Here is a 24,575-nt window from a genome sequence, read left to right on the forward strand (position 1 = left end):
CCTGTTCATCCCTTGCTGGAGCCTTTGGTCTTTACACAAGATATTGGAGATTTTGACCTCAGCATTTTAGGGGTTTCATGTCATTCAGGTATTGTATGTTATAAGACATCCTTGGATGGCTTTGGCTTATGGGAAAGCCAAATCCCATTAGTGAACTTCGTGCTCTGCATCAGAGATGGGAATTCATAACTTTTTGGTCCCAAAATAGTTTTTTCAAGATTCCAATGCCTCCGTTGATTCTTGTGAAGAATGAGTTGTCTGACTTTCATTGTGAGCCTCTTCTTTTGAGACTTGATTCATCAGGGCTGGTGTCCACTACACCCTCTATCCAGTGGCTGCTTTGCATCATTAATTATGGCTCAGCTTTCCCATTTGATTTGTCAGGTTGCTGCATTCACTGAAAACAACACTGTACGTGCTGCTCAGTATCTATCCTGATACTATATTCCCCATCCTCAGCAGCACTGTCTGGCTCTTTGAGAGCGGCTATGTGTCTGAGATCACATGTCTAAGCACCTAGGTCTAGATCTCCATTTCACAGATAAATGCTTTTTATTTTTTATTTTTACATAATTAGTCCCTACCAGAGCACAATGGTTTGTAAGAGGAAGAGAACTACTGATGATTACAAACCCAAACATACAGCTCAAGTGTATTGAAACTTCCATTTTTTTTTTTTTTTTGCTCCTTGATAATTCCCCATTTCTGCTCTGGAGTCCCAGTTACCTACAGTATGTATAGAATGTGCTGTGGCTCAAATGTACGAAGACTTAATCACCCCATACGATCATCGGATTGCTAGGGAGAAGATATATTTGTGGAGATTACATTGTTTAGAGAGTTATTTGGTGATTAGCAGCTTGCAGACAATTAGGAGATTGTAGTGTTGGAAATTTTTTATGTTTTGGCTACTCATCTTGGTAATGGAAGGGATAAGTTGAGGATGGAAAAGGTACTTGTCCCCGACGTGCCAAGAGTGTCACCGGCAGCCTATCATAGGCACAGTGTTCTACAGAAACCTGTGACATAAATGTAGGAAAATTACAAAGGTTACATAAACTTAGGGAAATTACAAAGGTGACAATATTTGGGAAATTTAATGATTTATATTTGCCCCTTTGAAATCCTGGCTTTGTTTATGGTCCAGGATAAGCTTTTGTGCATTTCCATCCTCATCCTAGCTTCAGTGAAAACCGAGACATCTCACTTGAAGAAGAGATCCTATGTTGCTTAGGACTTGACTTGTTCATTGTCAGGTAGATTATATTCTTTGTTTTGTTGGTATCTTATATTTGTTGTTCCAGGTTTCTTGGGTGATTAATGCTGTATCTTTGTTCCTTAATTCCTCGCACTGTTATGGCCTGTTTTAAGGCCTATTTCTTAGCTGTTGTACAAAATAGTCCTCTTGAGTTGGCCATAGGTGTATCTGAGTGGATGCCCGTTGGAAGTTTGCCTCTTTCCAGGCATTCCTTCTAGTGCTGCCTTTTTCCAACATCAACGCTCAGGGCTTGTAGCAGGGATTTGGCCCATATCCATCAGGGTTTTTTTGCTTATGCTATTGATATGTTGTATTTGAACTTTCCTCCTTCAGGTTGGGTTTTCCTCTTGGACACATAAGTGCCTTATTGTGGCTGACGAGGTTTCCATATTCTTAGCTCTAGGAATCCCACTCTGCAACTATGACGATATTTTATGGCAATAATATTTTCAGAGCGAGGATTTTCACTTGCATATCAGTCTTGCCTTGTTCTCCTGTATTAAATATATTTTATATACGTCAATCAGAATTTGATGGGGTTCTACTCGGAACCAGGTGTATAGCGTGGGTGCTATCTAGTGGTGGCTGGAGGTCGCGATCATCTCAGAAAACTGACAATTGGCAAGAGGGGTATTTGGCAGTCTATTATGATGCTAAATAGAGTTTGTAAAGGCCTCTAAATGTTTGAGTGAACTTTCTGTAGTCACTTTGGGCTTGACTGAGTTTTTAGTAGTCCATAGCACTAGTATGACCCAGCACCAACATCTAAAAAAAGATCCTAATTGTATTGGTGCAGAATGTCAGCCTTCCCTAACTTACTGTCCTATGTGATCTTCCATGATCTTGTCTTAGGGAAAATTCTTATGTCTTGCTTAGAAAAAAATCCACATTTATTCTAAGCCTAATTTTGTTCACAGAAGTACAATAACAGTGGATTCCTCTTCATTTTCGTGCTGTTCACCATCTTCGGAGTCATGTGAGAGCAGCGAGTCATCCACACAATTAGAATCAACACCATCATCTACCTCAGGTATAATTGTCATTAGCCTGTCACTAATATCCCCTATACTCACCCTAAATGATGATTGAGGATAAATATGAAATTCTCTTGTATAATTACACTTAACTGTAGTTGGGCTAAATTTAGAGCTTCAGTGCAAAATTTGTAATAATAATGATATGGGAGTAGATTTCTTGCTGTAAATTAACATGTGTAAAACTGTATTGTGATATATTGGTTACAATTACTTAACAAAAGAAGTATTTCTTATGCATCAAACTAAAGATACAGTATGTAGTTTATTATTTAGAATTCATATTATATTTTTTAGTAAAGGTGAATAGATCTGTCAAAGTATATGGTAACTCCCATCATGAAATATTTGTTAATGGTTTACTCTTCATTAGAAATGATAATGTTAACCATTATGGTTCTAAAATGTTCATTCTCCAGAGGACAGTTAATGGTTTTAATAAATTTGGTAGTCTGGTAATTTTGTAATTACTTTTAAAATTATACCATGTATGTATATTGTAATTATCAAGAGTCATATTGGATTCTCTTTCCTTAGATACTGTGCCTGTATATAATAGCTATTTCATACATCCATCCACCCTGCTAGTAACCTTTTAATTGTTCTCGAAACCTTTTGCGACAAGGTGTGATTTGCAAGGTATACTGTTTAATAAATACTGTCTGCCTTTATATCAGGTGACAGGGGACATGTACACTTAGAAGTAGTGTTTTCACTGTGCAATTTTACAATAAAATGTACTGTTCCTTTTTAGCATTTAGAGAAATCTTTTTCCTCATATTTTTGCATTTACATTTAGAATAGATTTTAACACATGAGCAATTTTGGGTCCATAAATAAAATGCTTTATTAGTGAGCTTTATTAAATTTTTCAGCAAATAATTTTCAAGAAGGTCTTTCTCCCTTTCACTCAGATTGTTGGTGTTTTCACACCCTAACCTTCCCTTTTTACCCCCAGAAGATTTAGAGAGTAAAAAAGTCAGTAGTGTTTACTACCAGAATATTTAATCACCAAATGAGTTTGTTTGCACTGTAGTAAAACCATAATTTAGTTTGACTGGGTCTTTTTTTGTTATCTAAAGAGCTGACACCTAGTTCAATTCCATATCGATACTTATTTGGTGACTAAAACTTCTTATGGTTCTCCAGAAACCTGCAAATGAACCCTTTACTTTCCCATACGTAGGAGATCTGTAGCAGAGTCAGCGTGCCAGTCTAGAGAGGTATGTAATTGGTACTTTGTGGTTCAGCACATGTTTGGAATCATACTTTAACAGTAGTATTTGGTGGCTACTGAATAATTTACATGTAATTTCTTAAAAACTAAGCATTTGTCTAAGTGTGCATGTGTGTGTGTGTACAGTATATCTATCAGTATCAGTGAGAAGCAGGATTTGGTTCCTCGGGCCACCTCCTAGCTATTGGTATATGGGCTTTTATCTATAAACATTCTTGATCTCTATCATACTTGTTTCATGAAGCTGTGGATGCGGGTAGCATCCCAGCTTCTCCAAGTGTGTAACACTTGCTTACCACAAACATTATTTATGAGCGTAGTTGTAAAGGAAAAGGAAAAAGACCATGACCAACGTAGTAAAAGACCATGATTTTTAAAACTGGGTTATCAGTAATAAAATATTTTTGAAATGATAACCTTGAATCGAATATCAAATGAATGGAGGGGTGTTCTTTACATTAATATTGTGTCACAGTGAAAAGCTAGCCAATCAGATCGGTGGACAACAGTCCAGCTAATTGATGCATAAAAATTCCGCACAGAGCTTGGACTCTTCTCATGACAAGATCTAATTCATTGCTCTGTGACTTATCACTCCAGTAAGCTGGGATTGTATGGAGCTCTAACTATGAATTTCATTCTGTATGTACATAGATGGAAATGATACCTCAACCTCAAACTGTGTATTAATACCTGTAGAATTATGTGTGGACACTCAATGGAAGTGATGCACTCGGAAAAGCTCATCCAGTCGCTCGTTACAGAGGTAAAGGGCAAGATAATCCCACAAGCTTTTGTGTTCCAACCAGTCTATCCACAGGCTCATAATGTCCGAAAGTTTAGGCCTTTTACCGGTTTCATTTCGAGTATGTCCTAGATGGCGTTTCTGGCTCATGGATTTTGGTGCTCTGAGTAGCTACTCATAGAATGTTCCTTGGTGCATAGGATTCTGAACTCACATGGTGTTGGGTCGGATGACCCATAGCCGATTACCTTTTAGGTTACTGGATGCTCTTCTGCTCATTCCCTAGTGAGCCCTATTTTCTCTGTGCTCCATGATGAAATAGCTTGGGGAGCCTCCCAGGAATCTAGCATTAAATGTAATGAAATGCCTGTGTTTGGTGGGTCCTCTTGGTACCTCCCTGGTCCTGCCTTTCCCTCCTTTCTGGGGTTCTCCGGGGGTCACTGTTAGACAACACAGGTGGACAGCCAATTGGACTCCCTGGTTGCCAGGGCTGCCATCTGGTGATGGATGAATGTTATTAACTAGCAGTTAAAACTGGATAACACATGACCTAGTTTAATAATTTAATAATAATGTGTTAGGGTTACCAATGTTTTCCATGTACTTGCTTATTTTTTGGTGCTTTACCTTTCTGGTGGGTTTTCCTTTTGGCCTCAGATGATCTAGCGTCCCATGAAGCCCTTGTCTTTGTTGAGGGGGTGGGGGGGGGCAGATTCTGGTCCTTGGTTCCCTGTAGGCATTCAATACTTGCAAGGATCTGATGGTGTGCTTGAGGCTTGGAGCTAACCAAGTAGGCAGCTCAGGAAGCCATCAAAGAAGCCTGCCACAAAGAGGCATTTCATTACATTCAACACTGGATTTTTGTCCTGGGAATAGTACCTCTTTTGTTGCGTTCAAAACTGTATCTAGCCGAATTTATTTAAAATAATTCTGTAGTTGAATATTGGCAAACATACATTGTCATGACCAAGGTGTGGAAAGGCATTGGCCCGGTGATAAAAAGGGAATAATACAGTACAGTTTTATATGATTAAGAACACGGTGATAAGCATCATGGATAAATGTGCACAAGCGCTCTACGACAGTCATCCACAAGAGCAGTCCACCACTTTGTAAGATCAAATGTTCAATGCTTCTCATTAATTAACATACATATATATATATATATATATACTACATATAAATATTAATGCAGTTCAGTGATTGCAACTGGATAATTGCTGTACATTTTTTATCTTGATGTTTGCATGTGATAACCAAACATGTTGCTGCCATGATGTGTCATCAGGTTGTTGTTGTTGGGGTTTAGTATTAGCATATTTTCTGTTATCTGTGAATGGTCTGTGAATTCCTACCAGATCATTGTTATTTATATATCTTACCTGCATGATTTTTTGTATATTTCTAGGCATGTTAATTGTTTTCTTGATTACCTTTTGGTGCATGGGAATTGTATAGGGCATTGTAGCAATTAAGAGGATGAAAACAATGTATCCTGGTAAAATCATAAATTTTTTATAACTTTTTCCATTTGATTGTTAGCACTCCTAACACCATTATTCATTATTATTAGCAGCCAGGAAAGATACATTTTTATTATATAAGAATGATTGCATAAAGGTTCTGCAGGCAAAGGGGGGAAAAGTTTTAAGCAAATTAATTTTTAAGTTTGTGAGAGTGGGTTTAACTTGATAGTGTTGTGGGGAGCGAGCTCTTGGTCATCTACAGTACTGTAATGGTTCATGAAGGCCAAATGTTCTATTATACTGTATTTATTATATATTTGTTCTCCTCCTCCTCCCTTCCCCTCACTCCTTTATCCTCCTTTGTCCTCCTTCCTCCCCAACCCCTCACTTTGTCCTCCTTCCTCCCTCCCTCTTCCTCCTCTTCCCGGGTACAGACAAACGTTTGAATAGCCATTCTTTGAAGGTTGAATAGGAAGATATAATTCACTATATCATCCTTATATTCATTACAGCTGTTCACTGTCCCCTACACTGAAGAAATTTATTGTCTAGAACTCGGTTGATTTCCCCTCGTCCTTATCCCATGGTGCTTGCATGACTGGTCCATTTACACCTTGTTAATACAGGCCTGTACCTCACCAGTCTTTTGCAGTGTATGTCATAAGTGCTCGGTGACTTGTGGTGTTTAGTCCTGGGTCTAAAGCCTACAATAATGATTATAATAACATGTCTGGTGGTAAGCTTCTTAACTTGTTTAAGCAAGTTTTAAATTTGGTCCATTGTTATTGTGTGTAGTTTTGATATACAAGGGTGTACGGTACCAACAGGGTATAATCGTCATTCATTGGCGCTGTAATACTCATGTGCTCAGCACTAAGGGAGTTGACTTTTAAACTTGGCAGAAAGGTGTAATTGTTTAATTTTGGCATCAGACATAGCCAATGAAGTGTGCGCAATCCAACATATTGTTGCTTCATATTGTTCCTACTTGTTGCTTCAGTCCTCGGTATCTAATGGTACTAAATTTGTGAGCGGTTGGAATTTTAGAGCGCCTAAAGTTCTGTGCATGTCCAGAAATTATGCAGAAAGAGAACTGCATCGGAATTATTATAAAAGTTGTTAAGTTATTAAGAATAAGCTGTAAGCTTAGTAGTTAGTAGAGAAGCTACTCAAGGTAGAAACAAGGTAGGTAGATAGTTTATTAGTAGTTAGAGTTGTAAAATATTTAGTGTTTCATACTTAACCAGCCCTGAATCTTGGGAATAGATTCAGGAGCTGGTTATATAAATATAGTTTCTGCAAAAAATCCAATATTTGATATTTTTCTTTCAGATCCACTGAATTTTATGTAAGCAGAATTATAATGTTAATGTCCTTATATGTTTGACTAAAATTTTACTACCTCTTTTGGCAGCTACATACTATGACAACTTGAGCAGCACCGACACTCTTTCTGGCCAAAGTTCAGAAGACAGTATTAACTTGTCCTCAGCTTTGGCAAAATATTGTAGACTTGAGAACTCTGAAGATGTGGCCGACTCCAACTATGAGAATAAAAGGGAGTGCAGTAAGTTGGACTCTGAGGATACAGAGTGCTTTAGTGACTCCAAATCAGAGAATACTAAAGAATATGATGACTCTGAATATGAAAATATTAAGGATGTCATAAATTCTGATTATGAAGACGCCTTGGTGAGTGTAGAGCCTGACTTTGAAAATGTCAAGCGTATGGGTGATTTAGGCTTTGTAAATGCACAAATATTTGACAATTCCAGTGCTGAGAACACAAAAGATTCAGATAATTCTGATTTACAGAAAGCTATGGAAGATTATAGTGCCAGCTCAAAAAAACAGAGTAAAATCTTTGACTTTAGAGAGAAAATTAATGGTGAAAACTCTGGAGGAAACCCCTTACCAGATATAGATAATGCAAAGGATGTAGAGTTTGATCAATTATTAGATCACCAGAATGAAATGGATCATACTAAGTTAAGACACCTGTGGGAAGGGAATTCTTTAGAGTTTGAAATGAAGTACATGAATAGTGAGCTGTCAGAGTACGAAGGTGATCAGTGGTATGATGATGTTAATCTGGCCTTGCCTGATCCATTCGATTCATGGTGGGATGATCTTGATTTAGATAGTCCATAATTCTGGAACAAAATCTGACATAACCCTCAGGTATTTAATGAGATACTGTACTAGTCTGAGCCAATGTTTTTCCATCAGAAGTGGACCGTTTAATTGGTTATCCTCCTATTGCTTTACTGTCCTTGGTATATTTTAGATTCTCTTAGATGTTATGTCTTTGGTGGGGTTGTCAACATGTGCAAGGATTAGTTCAATTTTTCATTCTACATTGTGTTTCACACGGGATCTGAAGGTATTATATAATTTTCTTAAGTTCTTTTAGATTGATGTATTAAATATCATGTTGCTTGCAGACCATCCAAAGTCTACATGCTTCTATCTGTTATCTTGCAAATTTAAGAATAAAGATAAGATAAAGCTGAGAGCAGTGAGTTAATGGACATAGCTCATACGTAATCTCTACCGAGCACAATACTGGTAATCATAAGTTTTAATATTTTGTGTACATAGTAAGATGGGTATATTTTCTTTGTAGAAAGTTATTAATTATTAAAATACATCTACTTTCTTTGAATGAACAATTTTGTATGAGCTTATTTTTTCCCTGTCAAAAGATAATTGCATGTTAAGCTTATAAAGAAACCTAAGGTGCTTTTTAATGCTGACCCATTATGTAAATAGTTTGAGACAGAGCTTAGGTGAATATATATTCAGGGACCTGTGCTTGGAAAGATATTAATCCATAATGACCTTGTACCGTTTATACTGGGCACAGCATATTACCCCAAGATACTCAGTGTATTAACCCCCGAGCACCTTACAGTGTTAACGTTAAGCTTCCGTTATGTTTCTCATTACTAAGTACATTCCAGACTTGATTATTCCAATGAGTAAGGAAAGGTGTTACAGTTTTGGCTTACACATAAATTGGAGAATGGATATGATTATAATCATCAAGAGGGCATTAGTACTTAATGATAGCTGCCTGATTTAATAGTTTATGAAGAAGCTGCAGGTTGCATATGTAACGTGGTTTTCTTTTTCATTAATGTTTTGTTTAATTCTCTCCCCCAGTGAGTTGAGATAAAATGACTCGCTCAACATGTTTTTCATAAGCTATTTCACAAAACCATGACTATCCCTTCATTGTAAAATACACATAATGAGGTCCAAATGTGGACAAATGGATAGCAGTATAAATTATTTACATTTTTAATGCTAAATTCTAAAAATAAATTTTTGCATACGAGTGTACTTTTAAGTGCAAGGGGAGAATTATGATTGGTATACTAATAATAAATAAGTTCTTTAATCTACTATAGTCTCTATATCGCAGTTGCTAATGCACTTTTCTTCTTTAGATATTCTAATTCTTCACTACTCAGTACCATGCTAACATTCCTTCCACTTGCATTCTAATTTTTACTGCTGTTCTAATATCAAGACAAAATTTGTCCCTGTTCAGACTGTTTGTATAGCAAAGCGATGATGTTTTGTAATACACATTGGCAAGCTTAGCCAATAACAACCAGCTATAATTTTGAAGGTCGAATTTGATTTTGTCTATTGATTGGCAGTGTTGCCGACATAACAGATGTATGGTTCATAATGCAATTCTTAAGCAAGTTGAACAAATTTTAACAGCAAAGAAACTTCTACCTTCAGCCTCAACAATAATTTTTAAGGAGTTATTCAATCTTCTCCTTATCACCTATCAATTGGTAAACTGTTACTTAGAATTGCTCAGTGAAATGTCATGTGAGCTGCGCAAGCCCCTATCTTGTCTGACCACTGACATTAATTATTTTTCATGGGTAACTAATAAATATTATTTATTTCTTGATAACTAATTAACCATATCACAGCAAAGAGAAGAAAAATGTGTTAATAATTGTTTTTTCTCTTGATTCACATATTATTAAAATGCTTCATAAGACAAGAAATTACTTTTTATAATAATTGACTGGCACTTGATTGGTATTCCGGTGCCATGTGATTCCCAGTATCATTCGGTCAATATGATTGTGTAATGTAAATATTTTGCAATGCTACTGAGTAGGTTCATTAACATCCCACTCTCTTAAGAGAATCCAAACATTACAGTTGTGGAATAGACCAGACTTACAAATGCACATGTGTTAATGACGTGTTTTAGCCGCTGTTCCAGAGTTATGGACATTGTATGAATACCACCACAGCTGTTCCAGAGTTATGGACATTGTATGAATACCACCACAGCTGTTCCAGAGTTATGGACATTGTATGAATACCACCACAGCTGTTCCAGAGTTATGGACATTGTATGAATACCACCACAGCTGTTCCAGAGTTATGGACATTGTATGAATACCACCACAGCTGTTTCACTGCCCCGCTCATCACTAGTTTAAGTTTGTTTTACTTTAAGCTCTTGAGACCTTGAGGTTCTTAACTTGAGTATAAAGTTATTATGCTATACATGTGTGTTTTTATTATGATATATTTTTTTAAGTTTTGTAAGTTTTTAATCGTGTACTGATGCTTAGCAAAGTAAATTGAGACCTTTGCTTGTGCTGATTGAAACTCATACTTTATGATTACAAATATCCAAGAGCAAGGGCAACATAGTGTTTTATTTAGCAAGTGTATCCTTAGTAGGAAAATATTCTATCGACTATTTTTTTGCGGATGTTATATATGTGTTGTTGGGTAGTAAGATGCATTTTTTTATTTCAATCAATGATGACAATGTTTTGGTTACTTAAGTTATTTTAGCCTTGCTATTATAATCATTTTTACTATTGTATTTTATTTTAGTGTATATATTTGGTTTTGTATTTGTAATATGAAGCAGCTAACACACATACTTCTTTAATAAAGAAAATGTGTACCCAACTTTTTCACTGTAACAATATTTTTGTAGTTTAAAGACAAATTATATCAATAAAAGAATGTATGTTGAATAAGTTACTTACTGCCAAGTCTTGTTATTATACAAGTATTAGTTCATCAAACCTATTTTCATTTCAGTGAGGTGGCTTCATTTAGTTGGCCCAAGTAGCCAAGAGGGCATGTAAGTAATTGTATACAAACACTTTACCTGATTTCTTCAAAAGTTGAGGTTCAAGATAAATTTGTAGATGTTATTAAAGGATGTAGGTACTAAAGTGATGCTAGTCAGCAATGCCTTATTCCAAATAGCATGTCAGAGAGAAGTTGACTGTACATTGATGTGATGTTCTTATGGAACTTAGTGCCCAAGTTCCCAACACAAAGAAATTTTATTTTTAGGTTACTCTACTTTTAATATTAACAATGGTACAAAATATGCAGCATTGTGATAAATGCCACTAAACATTGATTATATCATCAAACCACTTTTTAACTTTGTCATTCTCTGAGCGTAACCTTAAAGTTTCAATTACGTGTATATCGAGAGCCATCTCGTGTAAGTTTTTGAAATGTTTGTTTTTAACTACTGTACTTCAGTTTCTTTCATATCACTCATCATATAAATAGATTAATGCTAGAATAATTGAATGTGTGTTATACATACACATTATATATATATACACACACCTTCGCACGTGCGTGCACACGCGCGCGCACACACACCTTTGCACGTGCGTGCATACACGCGCGCGCACACACCTTTGCACGTGCGTGCATACACGCGCGCGCACACACCTTTGCACGTGCGTGCACATGCACACACACACACACACTTTTGCACGTGCGTGCACACGCACGCACACACACATACCGAAAGAGAGAGTTCAACCCTCGCAAGCACAACTAGGCAAGTACACACTTCTGCGTGCGCGCACACGCGCGCGCGCACACACACACACACACACACACACACACACACACACACACACACACACACACACACACACACACACACACACACACACTCACTCACTCACTCACGCCACACACACCACACCACACCACACCACACCACACCACACACACACCACACACACACAAACACACACACACACACACACACACACACACACACACACACACACTATATATATATATGACAAGCACAAATATAGCAAATATGATAAACATTACAATGTGGAGCACAGTGGTGGACATCTGTGATCTCATAATGCTAGCAACAAAGCATTGTATTTTTTAACCGAGACATGATTTTCAATAAGTTTGTGAAAGGAGCCATTAAGAGTATTTGAGTTTAAGCTTATACATTAAGAGTGTAATGCAATGTATTTGCTGCTGGTTATCAGTTACCCTTCAAATATGATGGTCAAATTAAAGGAAAGACAAAGTATTGGTTTATTTATCCTCCTTATAGGCCTGTTGCAAATGTTGGAAATCCTTATTCAGATTTCAAATATCACTTATATTGCAAGCTGCATCCTTTGGATAAATATATGGTCAGCTATTAGAAATAAAAACATTGTTTACTATTAAATATGACTTATCCCTGTAGCCTTCTTTATAGCAGTGTTTAGACCAGTGTTCCCTTGACAAATAGGCTTCTTTCCTTATTAGTAAGCCCTTTCTGGTTAGTAAACCAGACTCCGAAGTGATTCACTATGGGGTTCTCCGTCATCTTTCTCTGCTCCTTGCAGTATTTGTTGCGTATTTATAACCGTATTTGGGAGTCAACTTTGGTCCCAAAGATTGGCTTGAGGGGGGGCAGTTCTCATTAGAAAATAGTACTGTACTCGGGGACTTTCCCCTAAGGATCTCTGTCCCATTACCCTGACTAGTTATCTGCAAACTCTTTGAATATATGATTAATGTACATCTTGTGTGGATCCTGGAACCCACGCTAGATGTACCTTTACTACCTCACTCTCCCACTTTAGTTTTTCAAGTTTTGTAGGATGACATATTTTTGTGGACTTGGATGTCCACATTTGTACTGCCTTTGCTGTGAATTCCTCCTGTTGTAGTTATTTTTTACTTGAAGGGTTTGCCACCATTTGAAAATACAATATTTTAGTTCAACTACATTCTTTTGGCCTTCATGGCACTCTCCTGCTTTTCCTCTCTCGTCATTTGTTTCAAGTGAGAGTTGGTGCTGCTCTCTTAAATTCTTCAACAATAAGAAGACATTCTCCAAGGTAGTGTTCTGAGCACTAAGGTGAGCTGAGCTGACCCCCCTCTTCCCTAAATGGTCTCCCATCCACCGGGCATTTTCTCAGCTCTTTACGTTGACAATCTCTCTCTGCTGTCATGCTCTTCTCTCCAACACCAGCGCTCTATTGTCCAAAATGCATTGTTCCACGGTTGTGTTCCTACTTGAAGAATGTCCCGATTTTCAGGTCAGTTGTATGTCTTGCTTTCATAATGTTCCTCAACAAAATTCTTGATGAATCGGGTACCTTTGATATCGCTCGCCTTGTCTTTTTATCTCGTATTTTCATCCTGAGTGATAATTAGAACTTTTGAATATTCAACGACATGGATGGCATTATGGAGTATTTCCAGCTTGGCACCATCTTTCTTTAATTACTGTACTTATTCCCTTTAAACATAAGGGGCATAACTAGCTGACCCATTCCGAGTGTTGAAAAGACACTTCACAAAAACCACCACCATTACTGCTACCAGAATTTTCTGAAACCACCACCACAACTGCTATCACAAATCATTAAAACCACTATCTACAACACCACTAGCACCACCTTCCCTCTTCACTTTTGTTACATCACTGCCTTCATCAGAAAGTAAATATACAAAAAGGCACAAAGCCAGAGAAAAACTAGAGAAAATATGCTGGATGAGCCTTAGGATAGAGCAGAATTTAGCAAGATTGAAGACTGGTATAATTTATTTCATGCAAATGGGCGACGGCTTGGGGATCCACCCCATCCTGCCTACAACCATCCCTGAACAACCACCAGTCGCCCTGCAAAGTTTGGTGATTTTAGCCTCCAGCATCTGACCAGTCTCAAGCAAACACACTTTTATATTGATATATTCATGTCAAGGTAACTGTTTCAACTCTATTCATAAATACCTCTTAACATTTTCCAGTGGAGTACAAAAATCGTAGATTTGACCATGTATCCTAACAACGAATTCCTTCCTAACTTTGTTGTGGACCATGTTAAACCATGGAAAATTAACTGTCTGGCAATTGAACTATTAGTTTGACATTGAATAAGAAATTATGCTTAATGCACACACAGTACATTGGCCCAGGAATACAATTAAGCTCGCTGAGCTCTCCAATGCCGGCTTGAACAAACAAGACAAATGCATCCTCAATAAATAACTTGGTAGACTTCTCATCGAACAAAAGAACTATAAAATCGATAGAAAGTAGCAATAACCGTAATAACAAACGCTTCGGATAGCGTTGGGTTTGAAGTTCTGTAATCATATTCATACAGCATTTTGGACAAATTTTAAGCTAATATAATGATTGATGATGTTTTTGCGTGTAGTAAGGATGGTTATAGTGATAGTGGATATGGTTACATTAATGAAGACTGTGTAGTGTAGATGGATATACAGTATTGATGCGAAAAGTATAGTTCAAAGTAGGTAGGGAAAGTGGTGGACAGGAAAGGTAGTGAAGGGTAGGGAGGGTTTTGAAGAGTAAGGGAGATGGTAAAGAGTATAGAAAATGGTAAAGAGTAGGCAAGATGAGGAAGGTGGTTGGCTCGAGAGTGAGTACAATGAACACCGTGGCAGTATTTCCCCCCAAAAGCTAATACTTCTAGCCTGGAACAAGGGTAAGTCGTTGGGCGATACTTTAGAGAACTTTTCCCTAAGCCGAGGCAAAGATTAAAAGTTGCCCTTTCTAGGTTTTTCCTTTTCGATCAGATAATTGCCTGTGGGAGGGCTAAGCGTTTAAAATGTCAAAGATCGAAGTTGGCAAGGTTGAAGAGGCCGAGAATAATTTATGACACCCAACCGCAAGCTATTGCCCCCTCCAACCTGTCCTTAGCTCACAGCTCGTTAAAACCCTGGCCGTCCCAGAGGACGCTTTCATCATTTGTTTATATAATAGGTTTATTCACATACTTAAATTAGTATTATTATATATAAACATTTGTGTATAGTTAGGTTAGGTGTTAAAGTTCTCTTGGCGATTATTTATATATGATAGAAATCGTCAGAGAAGCTCGCTTTGAGAGATGTTCGCATGTGATCAGTTGTGAGTCGTGTATAAACCGTTTTTCATTCATTAACGGGGTTTGGCGGCTGGATTAATGAGCATTTGGCCTGTATTGGTGAGGACGGACGTGTTCACCCGGTTTGCCTTTCTTGAGTTGAAGTTTGTGTGTAAGGAGCCCCTGGGTCCCTGGCTTCAGTCTGGTGACCGAACTGTAAACAAATATGGCGCCACTCCCGCCTGTCAGTGTTGGCTGATGGGCACCATCGGAGGATGGGCGCAGCCGGTCCCTCGTGTAAGGACGCACACGGACCGAAACGGTTAACCGGTGACGTTTCCGGGACTGAGTGATGGCGAAACTTAAGGTAAGTGAGTCCGGTTCGTACCTTGGGACCTATGTTGTGGGTATCCGGCCTCGTATTCGGTCTCTAGAGCCAAACGGGCCGGATGAGGCCCCGTTACTCTTCCACTGGAAGAAGGTTCTTCAGACTCGCATTCGCGTTGCTTGTATATCTTGAGAACGCTTTACACCTGTGGTCACAGCAGCAACGTCTTCCCTTTGCAAGTAATGGGATATAATACAAATTTCTAGTCTCGCTAAACAGACTCTGGCCTCATTAAGAATCATCCGGCATATTGTGTTCTACATTATGATGACATGTTAGTCGTGTGTAGCTCATTTATTGACGAAAACTGTGTGTGACGAAGACTGTTACAGTGGTGGAGGGAAGGTAGTGAAGAAGAGGTAGGTAATTATCAGAAGAAATTACTAATCCATTACAACTATATATCACTTGGAAGGGGATCAGCATAAGGATTTGGGATGGGACGGGGGAAAAGAATAGTGCTCAACCACTTAGACGGTCGGGGATTGAACGCCGACCTGCATGAAGCGAGACCGTCGCTCTACCGTCCAGCCCAAGTGGTTGGGCCGTGATGATACTAGTTCTTGGTAGCTCACTCGGCAGTGCGTTGGGTGTGTAATAAACAGTTGTATTATGAATGTGTGCGCTAAATTTTACTGCGACGTAATTCTATAACACATTCTGCACGACTCCGTTGACAAAGCCTTGAATTTTGTCTTAAAAATATCACAGCTCGATTATTTTTAGTATCAATTACTTTATTGAGTTTTATCTTGCCGGCACCATCCATTATCAAGTTATATAGAGCTGACACCCAGTCGAACAGACACACTAGACACAGGCCACAACTTAATTAAAAAAATACTGCGAACCTCTGACAGCTGTCATTTGTTGTACAGTGTATTGGCAATTATTGTCTCTCTTTTTATAATTGAAGTATTGGGTATGTATGGACATCATTCACACTGCGTTTAATGCAGTTTTGAGAGTTGTGACCGATGTGGGGAGTGGCTTCGTATCATAGTGACATCTACGTGGCTTCAAATTTGTATATAGTACAGTGATTGTTGGTGGAACTTCGTCCCTAAATGCAGTGGTGAAGATCAAGACAAATACAAATTTGAACATTTAGATTGGAAAAAACTGGAGTTAAATATTACTACTACAGAGATTTGTTGCAAAAAGATTACGTATAAAGTATTGGTATGCAGGATTGTACGTGACAGTTGCTTGTATGGAATAGGCTATTAAGATAATTATCGGGAGAGCTCATTGCCAGCATTAAGCAACTTGACAAATCATTGAATATTTCTTGCCTTCCGCACGTCAGACGTCCATCAAACGATATGGAAAGATCAAACTTGTCTGTAACACCATATCAATATTTTTTGTAAATGATAGTAAATAATTTCACGTAATATTTCCTTAAGTAGCTTAGCCTAGCATTTTAAAAGCACTACAATCACCTTGTGTGGTTGATTGTTCAATAAATCCCTGAACAGTATGTTTGACAAATCTCTCACCCTGTCCATGGAGGACAGAAGAAAATGCATATATATTCTGGTTAGCATTGTAAATGTGTGGCCACGTCTGTGGTAGAAAATAATAATAATAATAATAATAAAATTCTTCGGATCAAAATGTGACAAATTAATTGCATCGGCTGTGTGGACCACGTCCGAAGACTACCAGAGTGCTACAGTACTACTCTGTACTGCTGCTCCTGTTATTAATACTGTGCTTTTATTACAATTACTAATATTACTACTGCTGTTATGTTGTCGCTAATACAGATGTCTACTAATGTTACTACTATTTCTTCAACGAATCTGCTAGGTTTACTACTGTAATTCTGCCAGGCCTACTGATACTGTAATATTGCTAGGCCTAATACGACTACTACTAGATGGATAGGAAAATGGGAACGCAAGCGTTTTAGATGAAAAATGTAATTCTTCAGATGGTGACTGAAAATAAGGAACATAAATTGTCGGAAAGACGCCGACTTTTCGGAGAAGAGCGAAAAATGATGGTGTCGTATGGTACTGTACTCTCGGTGGGGGGGGGGGGGGGGGGGGTTGGCCACCCGTCAACTTCGACAGAAGATGAATCCGAAGCGGAAGCAGAAATACAACCAGCAAGAATGAAGACAACTCTGAAGAAAGAAGAACTGAACAAGAATGAAGAAAGCCCCCCTGAACGAACTCCAAGCTCACCGTACCGCTGCCCAGTCAAAATATTATCATGTGGCTGGGTCAAGCACCAACTGTTTCTCCTCCTGCAGGCAATTCCTCTCATCAGACTGTTCTACTGCTATTCGCACTTCCCCGTTCACCCATTGGGTATCTTCTGCCGTATATGATTCGATTAGATTCCTCTTTATCAGTGTCCAGCAGCTGGACACCCTGATAAACACTTTTAAGTTAGCAAAGAGAGTTACTTTTGCGATAGCAGCCACAGACTGACGATTTAAATGCGAGCTTAGCACACAGTATATCCTTTCACAACCAAAGATCACATTCACTCCAAAGAAATCTGCCACTTCTTCGCTGACGACTTTTCTTCAAACCACAACGCAGTAAATGCTTCACCCACATACTACGCATACAAATAATTTTCAACATAACCTAAACACCTAACCTAACCGATGTCTAAATATGCAAACATAACAATATTAATTTATATATGAGAGAACTCAAATTTTGAACGAATAACATGTCAAATTGATGAATGCGTCTTTGGGGTCGACCAAGTCCATTCCATTCCGTTGGATGGAATGGACCTGGTCTGAGGACGGGCTGTGTCTTGAACTCGGGTCATTAATTTATATATGAGAACAACCCAGTTTTTAATACGCAGTATGTTAAAATTGATGGATGCGTCTGAGGAGGACAGCCGCTGCTTTAAACAGCCTATTGTAAGGACGGGTTGAGATATAATGTACATTGGCTGCCTATCCTCCAACACAGTAATAATAATTATAATTTAAGATCATGATTCAGTGCTTGCTTAGTATAGGATTTGTATATTATATGACACCACTATAATTATGCACAGCCTTTGGGGCAAGGGAAAATGACTCTAAAATGGTAGTAATGCATGTATGTAGAACGAAATTATATAAATTGTACATTGATATTTTATTGCAAAATAACAGGCTAGCGTTCAGAGGTACCATTATTTTCCATGTAAGCCAAAGAGAAAAGTCAACATTAAGAATTATTGACTAAATAGGAATACCAGCGGCGCACGGAAACAGTCCCGATTTGTATTAGAAACTTCTCCATCAAGTTGCCATATAATATGAAAAACACGTTGTTGTGGATAAATGTTACAGATGCAGGTACCATAGTGTGACATTGTTTCATCTACTTAACCAACCTATCCGTAGTACTCTCGCTGCCTCCCCCCCGTCCCATCCCAAATCCTTATCCTGACCCCTTCCAAGTGCTATATAGTCGTAATGGCTAGGCACTTTCCCCTGATAATTCCATGCCTCTACCTTCCCTATCCGCATTCCTCCTTCCATCTAATAGATTTCAACCCAACCAGACCCCAGTTCCTTCTTTCTTCCTCCGTGCTCCGTTCTCTACCCATTAAATTTATCCCTTTAGCTATGTAGCCTAGTCGTCAGCCATAGTAAGCCAACCACGGCCTGTGGGAGTGGCTTGTCACCGAAAAAATGTAGGGAATAGAGAAGACAGGGTGGGAGAGTTCATTGGAAATCAATACATACCTCTATCCCCGCCACACATCACGAATTCATGGTGTAATTCCGTATTCTACTGGGCAGTGCTATTGTAATATTCAGGGCCTGCTTAGTATTGATTTGCCGACATTTTTTACATTACGATTACTTTCACGTTTTGCATGGATTTATGGTTGTTACTCCTGCCATTAATACATACACAGGCAACCATGCCATAATTTCTCACACTACAATTGTTTGTACTGTGCGTGTCTAGCTGAACAAACTACAGCAGTCATCGTATTTATAGTGGGCGTGGTTGTGCGAGACGTGATAATAGTATTAATTTTAATAAAGATTATAAAATAGAAAATGATAATGGCAGTACTAGAACTAATACTAATATAGATTGTATAACATACATAACGGTTACTGGAAGCCTCATACATATGTGATTGTCAAAAAGTTCCAAAAAGTTTACAATTCTCCTCAGATTGCAGGTAGTTCACTTTGCTATTAAATTAAGCTCTACAAGAGTATCTTCTCTCCTCGTCTTTATGTTCTTACATAAAGAACATTATGTAAGAACTCACATTATCAGGTTCTTATAAGCTACTAGCGATGTAACATTAGTTCAGTGACCTACAGGATCGTCATACCCTTTATTGCTTTGTCTTGTCGAAAAAGGCGATTAGGTCACATCTCAGATATCAGGTCGTTCCTTAAATTAGATGATGGTAAATATTAGGTTGCTCTATGAGAATCTGGCGACAGCTCTCGGTGGCTAAGCTGTGACAAAATAACTTGGTTTACCATCCATATGTATTTTCCAATATATTACAAATATCTGCCTGAAACGCTTTGCGTAATAGTGGCTTTAGGCATTGTATGTACTAGCTCTATCTATAAATTCATTAATATTTGTATCACCCATTGTATGTATGTACCCTACCTGAATAAACATTTGAATTTGAATTAGATAATTAATTTAGGGTCTCGTATTTTGTTTTTGGTTGTGTGTGTGTCCCTCCTGACCGGGCCGCGAGGACACTAAAAAGCCCCGAAATCATCTCAAGATAACCTCAAGATAACCTCCTAGCTTTAGCATATATAATTGCCATAAAGATCCCTTTTCAAAGAAGGGCATAACTATCGTCCACTGCATTTTAATTCAGAACGTTTCATCCTTGTATATTTGGAACAAGCTGTCTGAAGAAATTAAATATGGTACAGAGAAAGATAGTGGTCACCTTGAGGCGGTTATGTATGTACAAGCCAATTGACCAGGCATCCTTTGGAGGTGTTTTTAAGTTCCCTTTTGAACCCCATGAGAAATCGGCTAGTTATGCCCCTTATATTTAGTTGGAAAGTGTTGAGAAATCTCGGGCACTTAATGTTTATAGATAGAATCGTCTCTTAGCGTGCCCACTTCACCACAACTTTTAAAGTGGGCTATTTTACACTTTATGCCATGCCTCCTGGTCTCGTATAGAATTTTTCGCGTGCTGAATAAAAATAATAACAAAACAGATACGAAAATATAAGGCCCTAAAAAGTGAGAAAAAAAAGACAAAGGAAGAGACAAAAGGTAGAGAGATGCTAGAGAGAGGGGTGCCGACCGCCCCTCTCCTGGCACTGGTCCACGCCAGAGCCCCGCTGTTAATCCTCATCCCCACACTGGCTGAACTGGAATTGCTGTGCACTCGAATGATTATACAACTGCCACAGATAGCTAAGATCGGACCCCCAAACGGATTGGTGCTGCTCTGAAATAATTATTATGTTGGGCCTGACAGAACTAGGTGTAATTTCTGTAACCGGGACCGGCATAGTCAAAAGAGGGGCCCCAGGTGGCTTTGGGCAATATTACATTACGTTTCCCATTTTCGGACCAAACTTTCTCTTCTCTCCCCGGCAAGTACAAGCTGAAATCTGTTGTCATTTTTATTTTCGTTTTTCCAGCCTTAAAGTTAGCGAGAGAGGAGTTCCCTGGGTATGAATAATTCACGATAGCCTATATTGCTGTATTGAGTTACAACGGTACTGCAGGTGTAGGGCACCGTCGGCTTGTCTTGGTTCTCAGGATCCTTGTAAAAAATGCATTTGCAAACTACAAAGTAACATATATATAATATGTATTATATGTATATAAAGCCTTTAATATCAGCACTACAATGCCCACAAAGTAGAAGAGTTCGCCTCTGCCACGCTACTATAGTTTGCAAATTACATATAAATTTAATATACAGTATATTTTAACTTCATGTAAAAGTAGGATTAGTTTTCACACCACCTTTATTCAATTACTGATGTTACACTCAGTGCTCAGGTGATGCATGTAGTTTGTTGTTTTTCCACCTACCAAGATCATAGACCTGAAAGTTGTAGCATTCAATATTATGATAGATATAGTGAGGAGACATTCACATATTGGACTTATAGAACAAGAACTCTGCAATGTGATGTTACAGTTGCCAGAATACACCTGGGATATAGACGTATCTGGCAGCTTTCTCAAACCCCAAATGTCGAGTACACAGTGTGTCAACTTTGTGAAAGAGAAAACATGCACTCACTTGAACATTATTTTGTAGAATGTCCCATATTGACTGACTTTCGCCCTCCCTGGGCTGAAGTATGCTGAACTCTGTAACTACTATATGAGTACTGGAACACTTGATGATATATTGGACTTATACCCTAGATTGACCATGTAATGTATCAATTATACAATGTATGTATGTGATGTAACTATATAACCTGAGCTTGTAAAAGCATCTTAGTCACCTTCAGCGGTTAAGTTCTTAATTGCACACTAGTTTCTCTATCAGCTTTATCACCCTGCCAGAGTAAAAGAGACAAATGTATGTGTGTGTATGTATGTATGTATATGTGTGTGTGTGTGTATGTATGTGTATAAGGTATATGTGGAAGCTGATCAGAGTTACGTTTCGCCTTTGTAAATGCACATTAATGACACTGTAAAAGACACATCGAACACTTTATGTAGCATACATAAATATGTGTATCTATGTATTTACGTATGTAGCTTAGCCTAGCATTTTAAAAGCACTACAATCACCTTTTGTGGTTGATTGTTCAATAAATCCCTGAACTGTGTGTTTGACAAATCTCTCACCCTGTCCACGGAGGACAGAAGAAAATGTATATATGCTGGTTAGCATTGTAGATGTGGGGCCACGTCTGTGGTAGAAAATAATAATAATAAATAAATAAGACCATAGCATGTTATCTATGAATTATTTATCTTGAAGACCACACATTCAGTGTTAGAAGTAGTTGTTATTCCATATTGTAGGCAACTCATCCTCCTGTTTAGAGAGTACCTAATGTGACGATCGTCAATAGTCACGAATTAGTACATACTTAGCTTTTAGATAGTAGTGTACTGACTAGTAAGGAATTCCTTTAAAATAAATGCCGCTAAAACACAAACTTAAATATCCCTAGGCCTAGTATAGCACACATATGTACTATATAAGGCCTCAGATATCGTGTATTAGGCTTAGGGAGGTTAGGTTAGGTTAAGTTAGTTTGTCAAAGCAACCCAAATAAAAAATAGTTTTTCGGTTTGTCCAACTATTGCCGATTCTAGGTTCTAATTTCGTTGTACGTCGGTATAAATATATACTATGGTCCTCATCGTTACTATAAGTACTACAATAACAGGAGGATGGGCTGTGTAGGAAGATGTAACCCCAGTATTCCGACTGGCCAGGACATGATAATGCATTGAAATGTATATTTTATCATCAAGAGTAAAATTTGTCTATAAATTTGGCTATATTCTTATGTCTCCAGCCTCACTATTCTAAAAAAATCCATAAATAAGATCAATTTCTTATTCCTAATATGGTAATCATTCAAGTCTTTCCATAATCACAAGAAAGCCATTTTGATGCCATAGACAAAGCTATCACGAGTGCCTTTTTCTCAGCCATATATCCATATTTTTCAGACATTATGATTACGTATCATGTATTCTTAATTTTATTTGAAATGTTATGTAAAGATTTAATGAAATAATAATATTCAAATACTTTCATTAAATTAGCGTAATAAGCCAGAAGCATTTTATGAATATGAAATGACACATGACGCGTAGCATCTGTTTGTCCAGACTATTATTTCACCTGCAAAATTTGCATCCCGTCCTCAAACTAAGTCCATTCCATCCAGCGGTCGATTCCAAAGACGCTTTCGTCAATTTTAACATCATCAATTTTAACAGTTGTGTGTAAACACATTCATAAACACGTTTTTCATTCATAAACAGGGGGTTTGGCGGGTGCATGGAATGGATTTTGGTCTTTGTTTATGAATACGGGCTGAAAATTTGTAATACGCGGTTCATACTGTGGTTTAGCCTAGCTTCGATCCTCTTCCAGATCCAGTGATTTTCTCAGATATATCACGTTATTGTGATTTCCTTGCGTATTAAACATTGTTAGTTAGATATTATCATAATGGGTTAAGTCCAATATGAGTGGAATCACCATATATCATCATCAGCCGGCCAGTGTCTGCCCTCTTGACGCCTACAAACTACTTCATCCGCCCACCTGTGTGGGAGTATTGTGCCCTGCCTCATATACACCGTCCAGTGTTCATCCATTGATCTGGCCTTATTAGTAATATACGTTACTAATTTAATTCCTTGACTTTTGAGGTGTTTCGTATATCTTCGTTGAATTTAACTCACCTTTATCGTTCGTTCAAAATTCCAGGGTACTAAGCGTCATACCTACAGGCCTTATGTTGAATTAACTTCATTATTTATAGTACATCATATTTTAACATTGGGGATTTTTACGTCAAAATGCGATGTATTATTCAAGAGGACAGGTTGTTACCTAGGCACCAAGTGAGTCAAGTGTGTTCTTACTTTCATGCCTTATCCTCTAAAACCTGATTTCACAGGTCCCTTAATTTACGTCCGTAAAGACTGACACTGTGACCACCGGGATATTAAGATTAAGATTTTTATTGTCGCTGCCGGAGGCGGCTAGTTTATTGTGCACCCCATACTCATGTTGTGAGTGGTAGCGCAAAAAGAATTACAGACGGCACAAAAAGTCTTTATCAGACCTCAACGGTGATAATTATATTAGCAATTTCATCTATCCTTCACACCTACGTTGTTGACCTACGTTTCAGAGAGCCCCTCTGAACCCCCCCCCCCCCCCCCCCCAACCCGCCTGTAATCGGGTTTTGCATTTGAAAAATGTATAAACTGCCTAATGATTGATGGGAGTCATATGAGAACTCGCATTGATCATTGGATTTGAATAAAGACCTCAGGAATTACACTCAGAAATCACAATAGCGTGATGACGCAAATGAACAAATCCACAAGGGCCGTGATAAGGGTTCAAACCTACGTCCGAGAGGATCCCAGACGCGCCTTAATCGACTGTGCTACAACATGGTAAAAGAATTGCAACCGGGAGTTCAACTGACCTCACACTGATTCTGCATTTTTTTATGCAGGATCCTGAAAATCCGTGAAATCCTGTACGGATTTCGCCACTGGGATCCTCTCGGACGTAGGTTCGAACCCTCATTACGGCCCTTGTGGATTTG

General features: G+C 38.3%; 1 protein-coding gene across 5 annotated transcripts in view; it reads left to right on the top strand.

Annotated features, from left to right (window-relative positions):
* Pask (PAS kinase) overlaps nucleotides 1–8,253 on the top strand; it is a 112,794-nt gene extending 104,541 nt beyond the window's left edge. For 3 of the 5 annotated variants that reach the window (XM_069309651.1, XM_045763200.2, XM_045763202.2), the window contains exons 26-27: nucleotides 2,176–2,288; nucleotides 7,155–8,031. In XM_069309651.1, the coding sequence (XP_069165752.1) occupies nucleotides 2,176–2,288; nucleotides 7,155–7,891 (850 nt within the window). In that variant the 3' untranslated portion in view covers nucleotides 7,892–8,031. Of the gene's footprint in view, nucleotides 1–2,175; nucleotides 2,289–3,441; nucleotides 3,516–7,154 lie in introns of all 5 variants that reach the window. The other 2 variants (XR_011223788.1, XM_069309652.1) reach the window with 2 other exon arrangements.
* The last annotated feature ends 16,322 nt before the right edge of the window (nucleotides 8,254–24,575 follow it).

Source organism: Procambarus clarkii, chromosome 65, assembly GCF_040958095.1.
Source record: "Procambarus clarkii isolate CNS0578487 chromosome 65, FALCON_Pclarkii_2.0, whole genome shotgun sequence".
In the NCBI taxonomy this organism is placed as follows: domain Eukaryota; kingdom Metazoa; phylum Arthropoda; class Malacostraca; order Decapoda; family Cambaridae; genus Procambarus; species Procambarus clarkii.